We start from the raw sequence: 16,838 nt of genomic DNA, 5'->3' as shown, positions 1-16,838 counted from the left end.
AAAAATCGTGCATTTTGGGTTCTAAGTATGCATCAGGTATTCAGGTGCAATATAAACTGATCAATATATCCCCACCACATGGTCGATATCATTGTGATACGTCGTTTTATGGACCCCATGCACAACTAAAAGACGATTTCACTACTTCACAGCTGTGCGTATATTAAATGCTTTGGTTGAGATAAGGATCAGGAGTGGTCGGAAGGTTCCGCCAGGTCAAATACTTGTCGATGTAAAAGCCGGAGGAGACAAATGAAACAAGTAGAACGGGCTAAACATGTACTGAAAAAACCTCCAAATGGCAAATACCACATACACAGAGCTTAGTAATTGTTTCTCTCCCGCTAATTCTTGCTGGCGCATTATATTTTTCCTACAGCAGCAACTAGTAATATGATCATGCTACAAAGATGCAATTATATGGGGTTGAATGGAATACAGATCTCGTCATCGTCAAGGTGAGGTCGGCACTGGATCACTGCCAGAGACATGGGAAGCAGCATCATCTTTGGATATGGCCACATAATTCACTGGAGCTGCTGGTCTGGTATTATCCCTCTTTCCCTCTTTGGAGGACCGTGTTCCGTTCTGATGAGAGTTGAGAGATAGCCGTCTGCTAGGAGTCCCGTTGGCTCCTCCATTTGTGCGAGGTCCTATTACCTTCTTGTTTCCAACAGAAACTGGTCGAGCAGGGCTGGGTCTTGAACCAAAGATGGCTTCCTGTTCTGTGTGTTGCTGATCCTGATGCTTCTTCTGGTCCTACACCATGCCAAAGAGTATTTCAAAACAAGAGATCAAACTGCAAACAGGCCTGACCTGAAAGATTATTTTTGGTCATGGAGACATACCCTTAACCTGCGTTTTTCTTCTTCCCTTTCATGCCTGAGCATGGCATATTCTTCTAGCATGGCAAGAAGTGGAACACCATCATACGTGAATGACATGCCGTGATCTTCTTCCCATGCACGAGTTTTAGCAACCAATGTGTCAACCAAAGCTGCAATTTAACGCAAGAAAAGGAATTTAGTAAATCCAGGATCTTGTGCATGCCTAAGAGAACATGCCACGATGAACACTCCCATCTTGTCAGCCAAGCACAGATGACATTCATTTATTTCCTTCTACAGCGTAATTGAACAACTAGTTTCCATAAAATGGAATAAATGCAACACAAATGACAGTCTATTAAACTCTAATAAAGAAGTATAAATCTTTGAAGCAATCAAATATCTTTACCTTTAATTATCATCCTATTCAAATTTCAAATGAAAATAGTAAGAACAATTTTAGCGATAACATTTTTCTGCAGGCTATTGCAACCGCATCCAACAAGTCTACCTGGAATTTTGTTGACCAGTATCCGAGCTTTCTCTGCACGTTTAAGGTTCAAGTGTGCACCTCTGCTTGCATTATACCTGTTTTCATCCTGTTTTGCATAACAGTGAGGGTAAAATGAGATTCCAAAAGACGAAAGATCTTTACATGTTATGACAAAGATTATAAATTACCATCAAAACTAGAGGTAAAATCGAACAACTTTTCCACAGATAGAATAAAGAGGGAAATCAAAAGTACCCGATTATAGTCTTCAAGCCAACTCTCTTCTTCACACGCTGACATCCATTTCTCAACCTTATCCAATATCTCTTTTCGGCTTAAAGCTTCCTCTCTTGCTTGTGCTATTTGATTGTCCATGTCAGCCAGTAATTCAGCAGGTTCAATATTTCCAGAATCAATCAGTGCCATGATTTTCTCTCGAGCAGCTTCTGGATCTATTTCTATGTGAGCACGGGCAAATATCTCCTCAAGTTCTGCTTGCTTCTTGAAAGCAATTTCCTTCATCCTGCTGGCTTTCAGTTGATCCAGTCTTTCAACTTCCACTTCAGCCTACATAAAATGGAGGGGGGGAAAAAAACCTTATATGTTAGCACATTTTAATAGTCCCAATCTGCAAATTCAGTAGCTCTTATGTACCTGCTCAATCAGATCCAAAGCAAGGGCCCCAGGAACAGTGACTTCATCCACAGTAGCTGACATATTACAAGTAACATGGTCGAATAGTCTTCTTTCTTCTGGAGGAGTATCCATTAAATTCCACAGATCAATTAACTGAGAAGCTAATTCTTGGAGCTGCAAGGGATACACAGGTCAAAGTCAGACTGAAGATTGTCAAGAAGGATTAAATATCATTTCCAACGACTGAAATCAGAAGTGGAAATTTCACAAAAATCTTGATATGCACAAAAATAAATTCATAGTTTTCCAGGATTAGTAACCTCTGAAGCACGTACACTGATAACCACAGTAGGAGTTAAAAAGCATAAATTAAGGTGGTAACATAAAAAGAAAGAGTATGCAGGATCCAATGCTTTACCTTGTGCAGTCTCTGCTTTTTATCTTCTTTGAGCGTTAACACTGTCTTAGCCAGTCTAGCTAGGGTGTCATTGCTGATGCTTTTGGATTGAACACCAGTAGAATCATTTAAGCTTGGATGAACCTCAGTCACAGTACTGAAGAAGTCCATCCCAAGAACGGCACAAAGATCGTGCACTGTACTCACAAATTCAAGAACTTTGTGCAACCTATCACTCTGCCAGATGCGATGCTAAGTGAATCAACTTGGGTATTCAAATTTATGATTAAGTGATTTATCAGTTGGCAGTATAGAAGAATTACCTTTTCCTTTTGAAGTTCTTGAAGTTGAGATTGATATTCATCTAACTTCTTCAGAGACAGGTCAGATTCATCAACTGCAGGTGTTCCTGTTTGATCACCAAGGCTTAAGCTCCCAGCTATTTCTCCACATATTTTTTGGATTTGTGACTGCACATCTGAAAATTCCTTTATTCTCTCCTCCTTTTGCTCCCATAACTGCTTAAGTATCGGAGCTATAGCTGCAAGCTGTTCCTTGATAGTTCCAGAAGTGTTTTCAGGCTGTGATCAAACCAAGAGCATGAACAGGAGATTAGTTTACTACTTTTCAACATAGATAAAAACTGCACCGTTTAAAATGCATTTAGAAACTATAATTTCACTTGTGAAACATATGTTCCGACAATTACTAACAATTTCAGCAAAGCTTTTTTCCCCAAGGGCTGATTGAAGGCCAGAAAGCTCAAGTTTGGCATCAGACAAGGATTGCAGCAGCTGTGCCCTTGACTTTGCAGCCTGCTCAACCTTTCTCTTGTATACGTCCAAGCACTCTTGTTCTAACTGAAGAAGCATCTTGTCTCGTTCCTCATCACTTTCGCCAACCTCATCCCATATTTCCTACAGTACATAAAAATAACCTAACTGTTCTGTACACCACAAGCATCTGCAGCATCGTAGATAAAAGAGCTGAAGAAAGTTACCTGCAGTTTCTTTAACAACGAACCACAGGTAGTTTCTCCAACAAGAGGATTTTGTGCATCTGTCACTGCCATTGAAGTTCCAGCAAAACCCAACCTGCAACATGAAGCGATCATAAGAAATTCTTTCCTTCTACTCAAGACAAAAAATGAATATCTCTTTTGAAGAACATGAGGAAATAGCTAAAATGATAAATACGTAACAGAACTAAATGACAGGCACGCAAGATAATCGAACAGGCCAAACAAAAGCAAACAAAGGCATACATGTATTTGAACTCTAGAAGTAGAGTAGTAGTAGTAAAGGGAAAGTCTTAAGATTACTGAAAGATGAAAAGAATACTCGTGGGAAAGCAGAAAGCCCAAAACAGAACGGAACTACAGAAATTATTACACATTGATAAATATTGAGTGAGCTCTAAATGCCTGACGGCTAATATCGAACTCATGCGCCATGTACTACCCATCCAAATAGACGCAACGATGAGTTGAAAACTTCACCGAGAAGTTACGCCAAAATTTCCCCGCTGATTTGATGAAATTCTAAAATTGCACACGCTGAGTTTAGACCAGAAAAAAAACGCATACGCTGAGCAAATGTCCCGTCGATTTACCAGATCCAGACTCCGGTCAGCTAATAAGTACAACAAATGAAAGAACAGTGAATCTACTCGATCAATCTCATACGGAGAGAATCACAATGAAATGAATTCACTTCACCGAAAGTACAACCGCCAGTTAAGTCACCGCAATACTGGAGAAAATGCGATGCGTCGCAAGCAAAACTAATTCTAAATCTCTGAAGTCCCCCAAATTTCCAGACCTCAACCAAAGTAGAAAAGGAAAATGCTTGATGTTGAAGTGAAGAAGGACTCTACTCCGGGGGGCTAAAAAAACTAGACACAGATCAATTCTTCCTTAGCGATTACAAATTGACCGAGTGAAAACTCACAATCAACAAGAATCGGATTGCGACCTCATAGGAAATCCTGAGAAAGCTCACTGTCAAGAAACAGTGACCTTCACAGCCAATGACGACAGAAATCTCGAACAACCTTGATAATGCATGATCAGGAGTTAAGTTCATAGTGTAGACTCACAGAGGAAGCAATTAGAACTCTTATGAAACAACCAGATCCTGGGCATGGGAGATCAAGACAACGAGAACCGACTAAAAATCAAAGGCAGCGAGAGGAAGAGCTGCATTTGGAGGGAAGAAGTAAAAAACCTGTTAAAATGCTTTACACAGATCGTCCTTCGAGCTTAGGGTTCTGTGTTTCACAGATCTAAGCAGCCTCTCGCCTTCAGTGTCTCTGCGAGTTAGTGAGAGCGGGGGGGGGAGAGAGAGAAAGAGTGAGTGTGTGTACAATAGAAGACGCAAAGGACAGAGAGGGAGAGTGAAGAGATTATTGCAGTGTGCAGGGAAAATGGATGGAGTTGTGGGACCATCGAAGACTATTATATCTGTGATTGTTCGGTTATTAAATTCCATTATTGCCCTCCTAGTGGTGATTAACTACGGAAATGACACTGCAGAATCGTGTGTGGACTGTGTCAGTGCCCATGTGAATCGATCTTTCCGACGCAGAATTTCCCATCTAAGTACTGAAATTACCTTTCTCTCCCTCCTACGGTTTGTCATGTGAAAATAATTATTTTGCAGCTCCTTTTTTAGGGAAAAAAAATACCAAATATAAATGATCGATTTTATAATTATAATAATATCTTTAAATATATTTTTAACAAATTATTTTATATTATTTATAATTTTTGAAATAATATGGTTTATTTTTTTTTTTTAAGAAAACTGTGAAACAAAGAATTGGAGTAAAACTAAAATCTATGAATCATCCATTTTAATCAAAGTTGTCAATTTTTGGTTTATATTTAATTATTTTGAATGTTAAATGAATAAATTTTATGATTAGAAAAAGTATCAGCGTTTTGCACGAAGGACGAGGCAATGGTGTAAATAAATAGAACGCAAGGGGGAAACGACCAACGCCAAAGCATGCATTTAATTAAATTTGGCATAATTAGTTAATACAGTATAATGTAAAAGGGGCAAAAAAGCAAAGTATAACCCAAACAAGGAGCAAGGCACAAGCGAGCGTGGTGATGAGGAATCAAACACGTGTGTCCGAATGAGCAAAGACGGAGCTTCCCAAACAGAGTTTTTTGACCATAATTAATAATTAGGGTACGTGTGCTTTCATTATTGGCAAATTATTATAATGGCCGGTTGATATATTTGTAAAGCAATTATTATTAGTATTAGCCTTGCCATATATGGTCCCATTAATAAGAATAATTATTAATTTGGGTGTGGAAACTGGAAACATCCCTCCCACTAATATGCTTACTAATAATTTGATTGAGGGGAGGAATTTTTAGCACACTCTTTCTAAATTAATTAAACCCAAAATAAATACTACTTCTGGTTTTAATTATAAGAGTTAATTGACTAATTTGAGAATATTAAGGAAAGAAGTTAAGTTAGTTATTTGTCATAAATAGATATTGTCTTTTCTAAAATATCCTTGCTAATCAAGTGTATTGACTAGAACTACTATTATTAGAAAGACTATATTAGAAAATAATACATAAATATTAGAAACAAAGTGAATTGGGTCTTAATTTTATATTTAGAATTAAAATAAAAATCAAATGAGGTTAAATATTAAAGACCAGAGGTAGTACATATCTTTGGAATTACTGCCATAGACATGTCAATAACTAATTAAAGTTTTTATATTTAGTTGATATTCGATTATTCAGCATTGTCTGTCACAGCTAACTCAATTTTCGTTAGAAAAAATATTATCTAATTTATATACTATATAAATGATTGTTAAACTTTCCATTATAAATGGATGGGAACATGTGAGAGTTATTGATGGAAGTTCATAATTAAGCCTGTGCAGCTCTTTGGCTGATGGCTACTCATTAATTGGGACGTATTAAATTTCTTGTTGGAAGTGGCTGAAACACACTCCATTTAGTCATTCATAAAGCTACGTAACCACTACAGTAATTTTTATGGGCTGAGACAATTGTTAGATTAGTTATGTGTATTAACATGATTTATATTGACACTGCTTATTGATGAAAACTTTTTAAATATTTTCAAATCAGAAAAATAATTTGAGAAAAATATTAATTTAAAAGAAAAAGTTATTTGAGATCTTTACATTTTGGATCAAAGGAAATTTTACAGTTGACTTTTATATTTAGAACCGAAAAAAATATTAATTTTGAGTCACTATTTGTTTTTTTACTACAAAGGAAAAGAAAAACACAAGAAAACTATGGGCCTGTTTGAATTCTTGATTAAAAATACTTATAAGCACATTTTATATAAATCAAAACAAAATTCTTCTCATATATTTATCTTGTATTTTATAAATCATATTGAAAAACTGTCTGTAGATTATTCCAGATGAGCTTTGAATAAGCCAACTTGCAGATTATTTTTGAGATGCCTTGCAAACATATGTTGAAATTCATAAAGAAAGAGGTAATTTTTTTTAGGTTAATATCATTTTTAATCCTTAAAATTTGATTTTAGCCCCAAATTTTAAAACTAATAGTTTTCTTTCCTAAAATTTGATGTCATTTGATCAGTGAAAAGAATTTTAGTCCTTTGAATGATATTTTTATCTCTGAAACAATGAGCAAAACCAAAATAAAGTCAAATTTTATAGACCAAATATCACAGATTTTAAATTTTAGGAATCAAAATTAAAATAAAATAAAATTTAAAGATTAAATATGGTGCTATTAACTTTTTTCCCTTGCAAGACAATCATCTTCCACGTTCTAATCTCCTACGTATGAATCAAATCCACCCCCAGGTCCCTCTGGTTGCTGTTTTTGTTGTGTGTGTGTGTGTGTGTGTGTGTGTTGAGTATTAAATTCAGCCCTTAAAATAATTAATTTCGTTTAGCTGACATGAGTTCGAGTTGGCTGGATTGGTTTTAAGTCCGCTTATGCACCACACAAATACCCCAGTAGTTTTTTTTTTTAAAATGAAAAACAAAAAAGATATTTCCTCCTCTTGTCTTTAATATAAAAGTTGATTTAACATTTAATTTGGTCTATAACACTGTAATTCATTTTGTCTCTCATTTTATCTATTTCTTTTCAAAGTATTCATTGTAGTAGTTACATATGTTAAAAATTCCATTAAATGATACTACCTCATGTCCTTAATATAAGATTTTGTTTGACTTTTATTTTAGTCATAAATATAACACCCCAATCCACTTTATCTCTCATATTTATACTTTTTTTTCAAGATAGTCCTTTTAATAATAGTAGTTATAGCCAATATAATTAATTAGCAAGGATATTTTATAAAAGATAACGCATATTTATTAAAAATAACTAACTTAATTTCTTTTTTTAATATTCTCAAATTAGTCAACTAGCTCTTATAATTAAAACTGGAGGTAGTATTTTTATATAATATACATGACTAGTAAATTTATTTTAAAAAAGATAACATTTACTACCTCCAATCCTTAATATAAGATCTCATTTGACTTTTATTTTATCTATTATATTTATCTATTTTTTTAAAGACAATGTTTTTAATAATGGTAGTTCTAGCTAATAAACTTGATTAGTAAGGATATTTTAGGAAAAACAACACCTATTTATTACAAATAACTAACTAAACTTTTTTTCTTAATCTACTCAAATTAGTCAACTAGCTTTTTTATTAAGAATTGCAGCTAATAGTTTGTTAAAAAAAAATCCCAAATTACTATTTTCAGTCCTTAATATAAGAGCTAATTGACTAATTTGAGTAGATCAAGAAAAATAGTTAAGTTAGTTATTTGTAATAAATAGATGCTGTATTTTCTAAAATATTCTTGCTAATCAAGTATAGTGATTAAAACTACTATTATTGTAAATGTAACTTTGAAAAAAAATGAGATAAACATAAGAGATAAAGTGACTTAGAATTTTATATTTAAAACTAAAATAAAAATTAAAGAAATTTTTATATTAATGATCCGTATAATAAGAAAATTAGGAATTAGGAATTACGTAATTATTCAAACAGACGGACGGTTGTTGAGTTAGCATATCAAAATGTTGATTTAATTAAAGGGTACTTTGACTAATCGCTCGCTGCCTCACATGAGACGGGACGTTCTTGGCGTGTCCTTATGCTTCGATGATCACGTGCGAATCAGGCCCCACCCAATCCTGTGGCCCTCATAACTATAAAGATAGCGAACCCATGTCGTTTTCCTAGCTGTCCTCATTCTTATTCTCAGTCTTATGGAGTAATTACTATTTTTTTTACCATATTATTATAAATAGGGGTACCTCCTTTTATTTATACAATTATATACCCAAAAAAAAAAGTTTCCAAGTGTATGTTTTGCCGTAAACAGGATTTATAAACATTTTAAAAATTGCAGAGTAATGGAACATACTATTTTTTCTCCTAAATATAAAAACTGGTTGAAAATTCAATTTAATTCTAAATATAAAACTTAATACACTTTTTTTCATATTTATTTATTTATTTCAAAGTAATCCCTATATAGTGATGAACATGTTAAATGATTTTCATTCCAAAGTATATGATTTTAAAAGATATTTTAAGGAAGACAACATCTATTTATTACAAATAACTAATTTAAATAACTTATTTAATATTTATAAATTAGTTATCTAACTTTTATATTAAAAACATTAGATTGTATAATTTTTTTAGAAATCATTGTAATATTATTATTGTAATAGTCAATGTTAAAGTAATTTTTGGAGTAAATTAAAAAGTCTCATAATTTGCACTAACAATAAAATTTAAAATTGATTATTAAAAATTTCAATACATATTACATCAAATTGCGTGCCAAAGTTTTTATTCTTTCAAGTCTCTTTAAACATTTTATTAAGTTTTATGCAACGACCCTGAAAATGTTACACTTGGTGGCACGTAAACTTATTCGTAATAATACAGTTTATGGATACAATCTTTGATGAAACTTGTAAGCTAATACTCCGTCTGTCTTTTTATAAACTACTAAGACCATTATTTTCATGTTTCTAAATATAAGTAATATTTATAAGTTATCTTAAATTTTTATAACAAATTTTTTATTTTGTCCCTGTTAATTACTTATCTTAAGACTCAATATATTTATTATCTCATTTTCTAAACAATCATTTCTCTTTATACACATTCTCTCTCTTTCATAATTCTCTTTATTATAATAAATTTTTTATTTTCTTTCTTATACTCCCCCTCTCCCCTCTAAATAAAAATATTTTGGAGAAAAAATTTTTAATTTCTACTTATTTAATGTTTTTAACTAACTTTTTAATTTATGTTATGCACTTCAATGTTGTTTATAAAAAGTGACAGGATGAGTATTTAGGTACACAGAAACATTTCTTGTGCATTAATAGGCATAATTTTTAGTTGATGATATATTAAACATTATAAGTTGCATAATGACTTTTTCTTGGATGATTCTGACGTGCTACCAACATAGCATTATATATAATATAACTCCCTTCACAATTACAAAGTTGGCTTTGTTTGATTTGCTTGTGTAGGATTGAATTAAGCAATATTTAAGGTGGCACATCTGATTTGATAATTATCTTTTTTCCTTTATTTTGATCTTAGTGGAAAGGTCGCTTAAGTATAAGGTTTTAAGTTAAAGTCCATCTGCATGTAGGAAATGTGCCTCTGTTTGACATAGCAACCATGCATATAATTCCAAAACCTTTGTTTTTTTTTTTAATTTTGATTTCGTCTTTTAAATTTATAATTTTTTTAAATTATTCTTATTAATTATGCCTAGGGCCTTAATTAATGAAAATACTCCTTTCGCTTCTTATTATAAACTTTAAATAACTAATTTACAGGTAATGAATAATTAGTTAAAATTAGTTTAAAATAATAAATATGTTAGAAATATATTTTCTCTTTTCAAATATACTCTTATAATAAATGAGAAAAATGATGAAAAACAATGTGTGAGAAAATGTGATAAGAAAGAAATAATTAAAGATAATATTGAAAAATATATATTAAATAATAAGACAAACTCAAATTGAAATTTATAAAATAAATCATACCATTTTTCAAATTTAAAGTTTATAAATAGGAGGGGAGGGAGTAATAGTTAAGGGGTGATTGAAAAAAAAAAACTAATACATGTTTATTATACATAATTAATTTAACCGTAGGTCTAATAACACGTGAGATCCAAGATTTAGGATTGATGAAAAAAGAAAAACAAAACACAATCCAAATGCCGTTATATAAAGCGCACCATTACGTTGGGCGCAGGTGACTCCGCAGTAAAAGGAGGTTTATCATGCATACTGACTGGGCATGGTTTCGCGTCGTGTTTCTCTTTTCGCTTCGTTCGCTCGCTGAAAAAAGTACAGAGCAAAGCACATTCAGCGATTAAGCTTTCTTCCTCATCCTCATTGCTTCTTTTTCCCCTTTATTTATATCAACTCAGGTATGGCTTTAATTTCATCTCTAACTAGTCATGGATATTACAACTGCAGCTTCCTTCATTCTTCATAATTTCCTATCATCTTCCAAGAGCGATCCCATTTCTGGATTCAATTTCTTCAATATGCATGCCATATTGATGATACTTGTGAAATGCATCAGTTTAATGACAATGATCTATGATCCTAATGTATATACACTTTGATATTGCAAGAATGATCTCTTTTGTTATATATGTGGGGAATATTTTCCGTGCATATCCTGGTTCTGAGTTTTGTAATCTTCAATCGGATGTCTCAGGAAAGTTAATCCGTATACATGTGTGTGTATTACTCAAAATAAATATTTCAAGCATCACTTCTTCCACAATAAGAGAGATGCATAGGGATCAGAGTTGTAGTTCACCACGAACACCGAGAGCTCGGCAAAGAAGACGCTCAAACGAGGTTGGTGTGATCTCTTAATTGACTTATACAAGTGCTTGTCTTTGTTCTTAGGTAGGAACCTCGTGATTCCAAATCTAGTTCTCATTTGCAGTGACTAACAACAAACTATGACATTGCTGCGATTATAATACCTGCTACTATTGAGATTTCGGAAATGTTATAATGTATTATATCCCAATGTACAACATCTCCACTTTATTTCCTATCTAGGTGAACATTTTATTGAGGAGTTATACATTTCTTAAGAAACAAAAAGTGCATCAAGGATCCTATCATCAGAAATGGTTTATTATTATTATTATTATTATTTGGTTAGGTGAATGTTTAAAGGTTACGCTGCCAAGTGAAAGCTCATGGATAATTTTTTTTGTGATTCATTCAGGAATTTATATTGCTAATTATGTCTTGCAACTTACACCTACATATAGTTTATGCAATCACTTATCTTATGCTTTCAAGTATTCAAATGAAAAGCTGGGCCACAACGGTAGGGAATAGGGACATGAGATAGCTAAATATTGCTTTGGAGAATTCAGAAACTAATTCTTACCTTTTGGTGACAGATTCCTTCCGAGATAATCAGGTCGGATGGAAGCCAATTGTTACTTGTCGATGATCAATTCAAATATAGGTCAATGTGGGTACGTGCACACTCATCTCTGTGGATGCTTGTGGGTGTTGCAGCTGCGATATACTTGGGTCATCTTTACATCTGTGCGATGGTTGTTGTTGTCCAAATATTTATGGCAAGTGAGCTCTTCAATCTCCTGAGAATAGTTCATCAAGATAGACGCCTCCCCAGATTTAGGCTCTTGAACTGGTAAGCTTTCATGCTGCTTTAATATACCCCTTACTAAAGAACAACGCACAGGATGAATTCTGAGTACAGTGTCCAGGCATTTTTTCTTCACAGCAATGCTCTATGTATATGGCCGAATACTCCGCCAACAGCTTGTAAAAACAGTGACATCAGATAAATTCTTCTATAGACTTGTGAGCAGCCTGATCAAATATCAGATGGCTATATGTTATTTCTTATATATTGCAGGTTAGTGCTTTCCAAATATAAATAATAATATATCACTGGCTTCTTGCCCCACCCTACCAATCCTGAAACCAAAGCTTCATTTGATCAGGAAACCGGAATGACAATACTACTTCTAATGGATGTATGCCTCAGAATATCTGAGTCCATTATAATTGTATCTGCTATCCATTTAGAACCTAACCATGTGAATTCTCTGTGGTTAAAAACAATGTGACAAAGAAGCGATATAGTGCTTGGCCAAATCTGTCAATATATTTTGGATAATATTTGTAATCTTTTATTTGAGTAACATTTATTTCTGCTTTACCGGAGAACTTCAATTTCTAAGTTATTGCTTCTTTCAAGCAATAGGAAGTTTTTTCTATCTTTTGCAGTTTTTTTTTTTTTTGGTTTGTGTCTGCCTAGATCAGACAGGAATAAGATAAAATACGTTTTCCTCTGAGGGAGCATCATTTCTTTCTTCTGCTGCATCGCAAAATAGGATCTGATTCTGGTTTTCTGCTTCGGATGTCTTCCACCTTGCAGTAATGTCGAAAAGATCATTCATAAGTCATTTCACCTGCTTTGATTATCAGGTTTTGTATGGTTTATACTTTCACTGAAGAAAAAGACATACAAGTATCAATTTGGCCAGTATGCATGGACGCACATGATACTTATTGTGGTGTTTACCCAATCTGCTTTTATTGTCGCCAATATATTTGAAGGGATATTCTGGTATGATGACTGCTACAATGCTTTATTTCTCTGACTCTTTCATTTAAATATAGTGATTCACTTACCTTCAACATTTTCTTAAATATGGAAAGTATAATGATTATTTATACTTATCAAGAGATTGTATTTATTTAAATTTTTAATAAATTTAATATTTGATTAGAAGTTCTCTGATAGCTACAGCGTGTTATGCATCTTTTATCTTCGATCTTTTCCTTCATTGTTTCAAGTCTAAACTCTGAATTGCTCTGTTTGTGGAAAGAACTTATTTTGTCTACAAAAGTATTTAGAACATATATATATATATATAATTTTTTACGTGTTGAATTTGGCACTGCCATGTAGCAGAGAATGAAACAAAGATTGGGTTGTATATCATATTTTAATGACATGATTATTAGGTGTTTGTAAATTTACTTATAGTTGCTCAAAGATTTTCTTGACGAAGCTTGTGGTGTAATTGACCTAAAGTGACAATGGAAAAGAGTAGAAAGAACAAGAATTAAAATGAATGATTTTTAAGAATCTGTGATCATCTTATGATGCTGAGCCCCCATCGCCCAGGGGCAACTGAAAAAAAGTCTTCTCATATGATTAATAAGGAATTCCTGATAACCATATTACCACCTACTACTTTGTTGTTATATTATCATTGTTCATGTACATAAAGGTGTTTTCTAAAATGTTAATTTTATTATGAAGGTTTCTCTTCCCCGCATTACTTATTGCCGTCAATGATGTTGCTGCATATTTCTTTGGTTTCTTTTTTGGGAAAACACCTCTGATCAAGTTATCTCCAAAGAAAACATGGGAGGGTTTCATCGGAGCATCTGTTGCCACCATGATTGCTTCATTTACAGTAAGCATTGTTTACTTGATGATTCAATGATATACCGGTGATTAAACTGTTTTGGTTCCAATCGAAAGATGGATCATTTTACCTGAGAGTTGTGGACAATCATATAAGTTCTGTTCCCTTGGGTACGTGCTAGCTGCTATCGGATTTATATCTCAAAATTTGGAGATGTTAGAATTATTGTTTATGTGATTCTCTTAGGACCATTTGGTTCCTGTAGAACTTTGAATTTAGCAGTGATTCATCTTTTGCATTTCACAGATTGAGGTGAGTGATCTTGTCATTGCTGCTGATTATGATTCCTAACAAGTTCATAACTCTTATCTTTGTGTTTTGTCCCCAGTAATTACCGTAAAAAGGTTTCTTCTTTGCATTTTAGGATTTGTCCATATACTCATGATCTACTTTCTTTAAGCATAAAAAGCTTTCTAAGTATATTTTTTATTTCTTCATGATGAAAATCTAAAGATGTCTGTTTAGAAGGTGTTTTTAGCAAATAAATCACAGGTGTTGAATTAGCACCAAGGTATTACTTTTCATAACCGATAATCTAAGAAAATTGATGGGTCATCTGCTTGAATGCTTCATTATTTTTGCAGTTTGCGAACATTTTGGGCAGCTTCCAGTGGCTAACATGTCCAAGGAAGGTAACCATCTTGCTTATGTGCTGTAACCCAAATCCTAAAAGACATATTTGTACTGTTTTTATTCATAGAGATGCTTATTTGGTGGAACAAATGCAGGATTTATCTACTGGTTGGCTTCAGTGTGACCTTGATCCACATTTTATGCCTGAGTATTACTCCTTACCAAGATTAATTTCTTTTTGGGTAAGTGAAAGTTGATAGCTATTTAATAAGGTCAATTTGAAGTTTGATCTGCACATCCATGAATGTTTCCAACACTTGAATGCAAACTACAGAACAAAATTTATTGAGCGAATTAAATGCTATAAAAAGGTCCTAAAATATCCTTCATCAACAGTGTAAGAGTATTTCAGATTTCAAAAAAGTTATGCAGTTAGGTTAATGAATGATCTCTTAGTCAAAATAGAGGGAGTTATATGATCTTAGCAATAAATTAAGAGAAGCACGTTGTATTTTATTGACTGTTGATGGCCGATAAAAAAGGCTACTTTTATGTTAGAAGTGCTTTGTAGTCTTGATCTAGGGATAATCAAGTGAGGCACCCCAAAGGAAAATCTAAAGAAGAATTTACTGATTGATCCATCCTTAAATATAATCATATCTGAGATTTATCATTAGATTTATGAAAGATAATTTACTCCCTTTTCAAAATGTTATAGTTTCCTTGGAAAGAGGTAGCAATTTTGCCAGTACAATGGCATGCCTTGTGGCTCGGACTATTTGCTTCCATCATAGCACCATTTGGAGGATTTTTTGCCAGTGGTTTTAAAAGAGCTTTTAAAATCAAGGTTCGTATATGGCTTTGCGGCAAGTGATTTTTTTGTAACTTTATCCCTGTCTCCTGATCTCCTCCAATCGACACAGGACTTTGGTGCTAGTATACCAGGACATGGCGGATTCACTGACCGAATGGACTGCCAGGTAAAAGATTAATCCCCACAGGAAAAACTCTTTTACAATTTATTGTAGTTTTAATGTCACTTCCATTGTATCACGGGGAAGTTATTATGGCATATCTGCTATGATCTTTTTCTTTGTGTGTTTATATTTTAGTTTTTTTGCTCTATTATAGCCCATTGTTTGTTGAGTTGGGAAAAAATTGGACATTTTTCTTTCTTTTTTGTGCCCCGTTAAACTTTATAGGATAAGAAGTCATTCATTGGTAGAAGTCATTATTCAACATACCTTGCTAGAAAGTTCCCTTTTATTCTGCTAATGATGATAATAAGGATCAGTAATAAAAAATCTCAATTCTACTATGCTGATGTGGACATGTTAAGGAAGTAAACAAATCACTACTCAGACATCTATTTAACATGGAGGTCAGCTCAGCCATGTCCATCTATGAGTATTTTTTAGTTTTGGCTACAGAGGATTCGTATTCACTAACTATTGGCTAATAAGATTATACAATTGATGAAGATTCCATTTTGAGACTCGTGTTATATATTGTTTATTGCATGTTTTCAGATGGTAATGGCTGTTTTTGTGTACATCTACCATCAATCATTTGTTGTCCCCGAAGACTATTCAGTCGACATGTTTCTGGATCAGGTGACTTTTCATTTGAATTTGTGTTTGGTTTCACGTTAGAAATCACAAAAACCATGATTTTGATGCCAACATGCACTCAGACACGCTCTTAAGTAATTGCCCAGAAGACTATCTTCATTAGACACTGTTAAGGAATATGGTATGTTTGGAGACACCAGAAAATTAAATAATTAACTTGTGCTTTTGGAAATGGTGTAGATAACTAGGAACCTTTCATTTGAGGAGCAGCAGGCTCTTTATGGAAAGCTTGGGCAGATATTAAGTGAAGGGCATTTTATCTAAGTCATACACATTCCACCTTGGTGATCTCCTTGATGTTACATTATGTCCGTTAATGTTGAGCCTCTCACTCTCAGAACTGCCGGTGGAGACCGGAGAAGTTGGTCTGGTTCAGACTTCTCCATATGTTTGATTATTGCATCACTTCATTTATTGCATGGCTTAACACCAATGTTCTAGGAGAACTGCTTTTGAGATCAGTGATATAAGGAACTTTATTTATTTGATTCTGATGTTTAAAGAGCTGCTCTTTTCTCTTTTTCTGGCTGAATATGGCCTTCCCCCACAAGAGAATAGTTAGATATGGTGAAGTATTAATCATAGAAGTCTCAGAAAGGAAACATGTAATTATACTCAGCATCCCGTCTCCAAAGAACAGCAATAAAGAGGTATTTTTGACACTGTGTTCGAAGAAATCAACTTCAGATGAAATGTGTGCGTAT

General features: G+C 33.5%; 2 protein-coding genes across 2 annotated transcripts; one reads left to right on the top strand and one right to left on the bottom strand.

Moving 5' to 3' along the window:
- Positions 1–278: 278 nt before the first annotated feature.
- Positions 279–4,741, bottom strand: LOC114726796 (65-kDa microtubule-associated protein 1-like). The gene is made up of 10 exons (XM_028913512.1): positions 4,579–4,741; positions 3,354–3,447; positions 3,067–3,270; positions 2,677–2,934; positions 2,375–2,590; positions 1,975–2,130; positions 1,576–1,887; positions 1,339–1,426; positions 849–997; positions 279–759 (listed from the first exon to the last, which is right to left on the bottom strand). Exons 2-10 carry the CDS (start codon positions 3,423–3,425, stop codon positions 454–456), a joined length of 1,761 nt encoding a protein of 586 aa, XP_028769345.1. The 5' UTR covers positions 3,426–3,447; positions 4,579–4,741; the 3' UTR covers positions 279–453.
- A 6,481-nt stretch (positions 4,742–11,222) lies between these two features.
- Positions 11,223–16,398, top strand: LOC114725933 (phosphatidate cytidylyltransferase 1-like). The gene is made up of 11 exons (XM_028912495.1): positions 11,223–11,294; positions 11,858–12,114; positions 12,191–12,342; positions 12,918–13,059; positions 13,762–13,918; positions 14,515–14,562; positions 14,659–14,745; positions 15,222–15,350; positions 15,427–15,483; positions 16,033–16,116; positions 16,315–16,398. The coding sequence occupies exons 1-11, from the start codon at positions 11,226–11,228 to the stop codon at positions 16,396–16,398; spliced, it is 1,266 nt and encodes a 421-aa protein (XP_028768328.1). The 5' UTR covers positions 11,223–11,225.
- Positions 16,399–16,838: the final 440 nt, after the last annotated feature.

Source organism: Neltuma alba, unplaced genomic scaffold, assembly GCF_004799145.2.
Source record: "Neltuma alba isolate B1F8T4 unplaced genomic scaffold, ASM479914v2 tig00002420_pilon, whole genome shotgun sequence".
Taxonomy (NCBI): domain Eukaryota; kingdom Viridiplantae; phylum Streptophyta; class Magnoliopsida; order Fabales; family Fabaceae; genus Neltuma; species Neltuma alba.
This window is presented reverse-complemented; position numbering and strand designations above follow the sequence as displayed.

Excerpts from the sequence above, each read along its gene's own strand:
- LOC114726796 (XM_028913512.1), bottom strand. The coding sequence starts at position 3,425 with ATGGCAGTGACAGATGCACAAAATCCTCTTGTTGGAGAAACTACCTGT. Across the intron at positions 3,271-3,353 it reads CGTTGTTAAAGAAACTGCAG|GAAATATGGGATGAGGTTGG; the intron begins GTAACTTTCTTC and ends TATGTACTGTAG. Across the intron at positions 998-1,338 it reads ACTGGTCAACAAAATTCCAG|CTTTGGTTGACACATTGGTT; the intron begins GTAGACTTGTTG and ends GTTAAATTGCAG.
- LOC114725933 (XM_028912495.1), top strand. The coding sequence starts at position 11,226 with ATGCATAGGGATCAGAGTTGTAGTTCACCACGAACACCGAGAGCTCGG. Across the intron at positions 11,295-11,857 it reads AAAGAAGACGCTCAAACGAG|ATTCCTTCCGAGATAATCAG; the intron begins GTTGGTGTGATC and ends TTTTGGTGACAG. Across the intron at positions 15,484-16,032 it reads CTGACCGAATGGACTGCCAG|ATGGTAATGGCTGTTTTTGT; the intron begins GTAAAAGATTAA and ends GCATGTTTTCAG.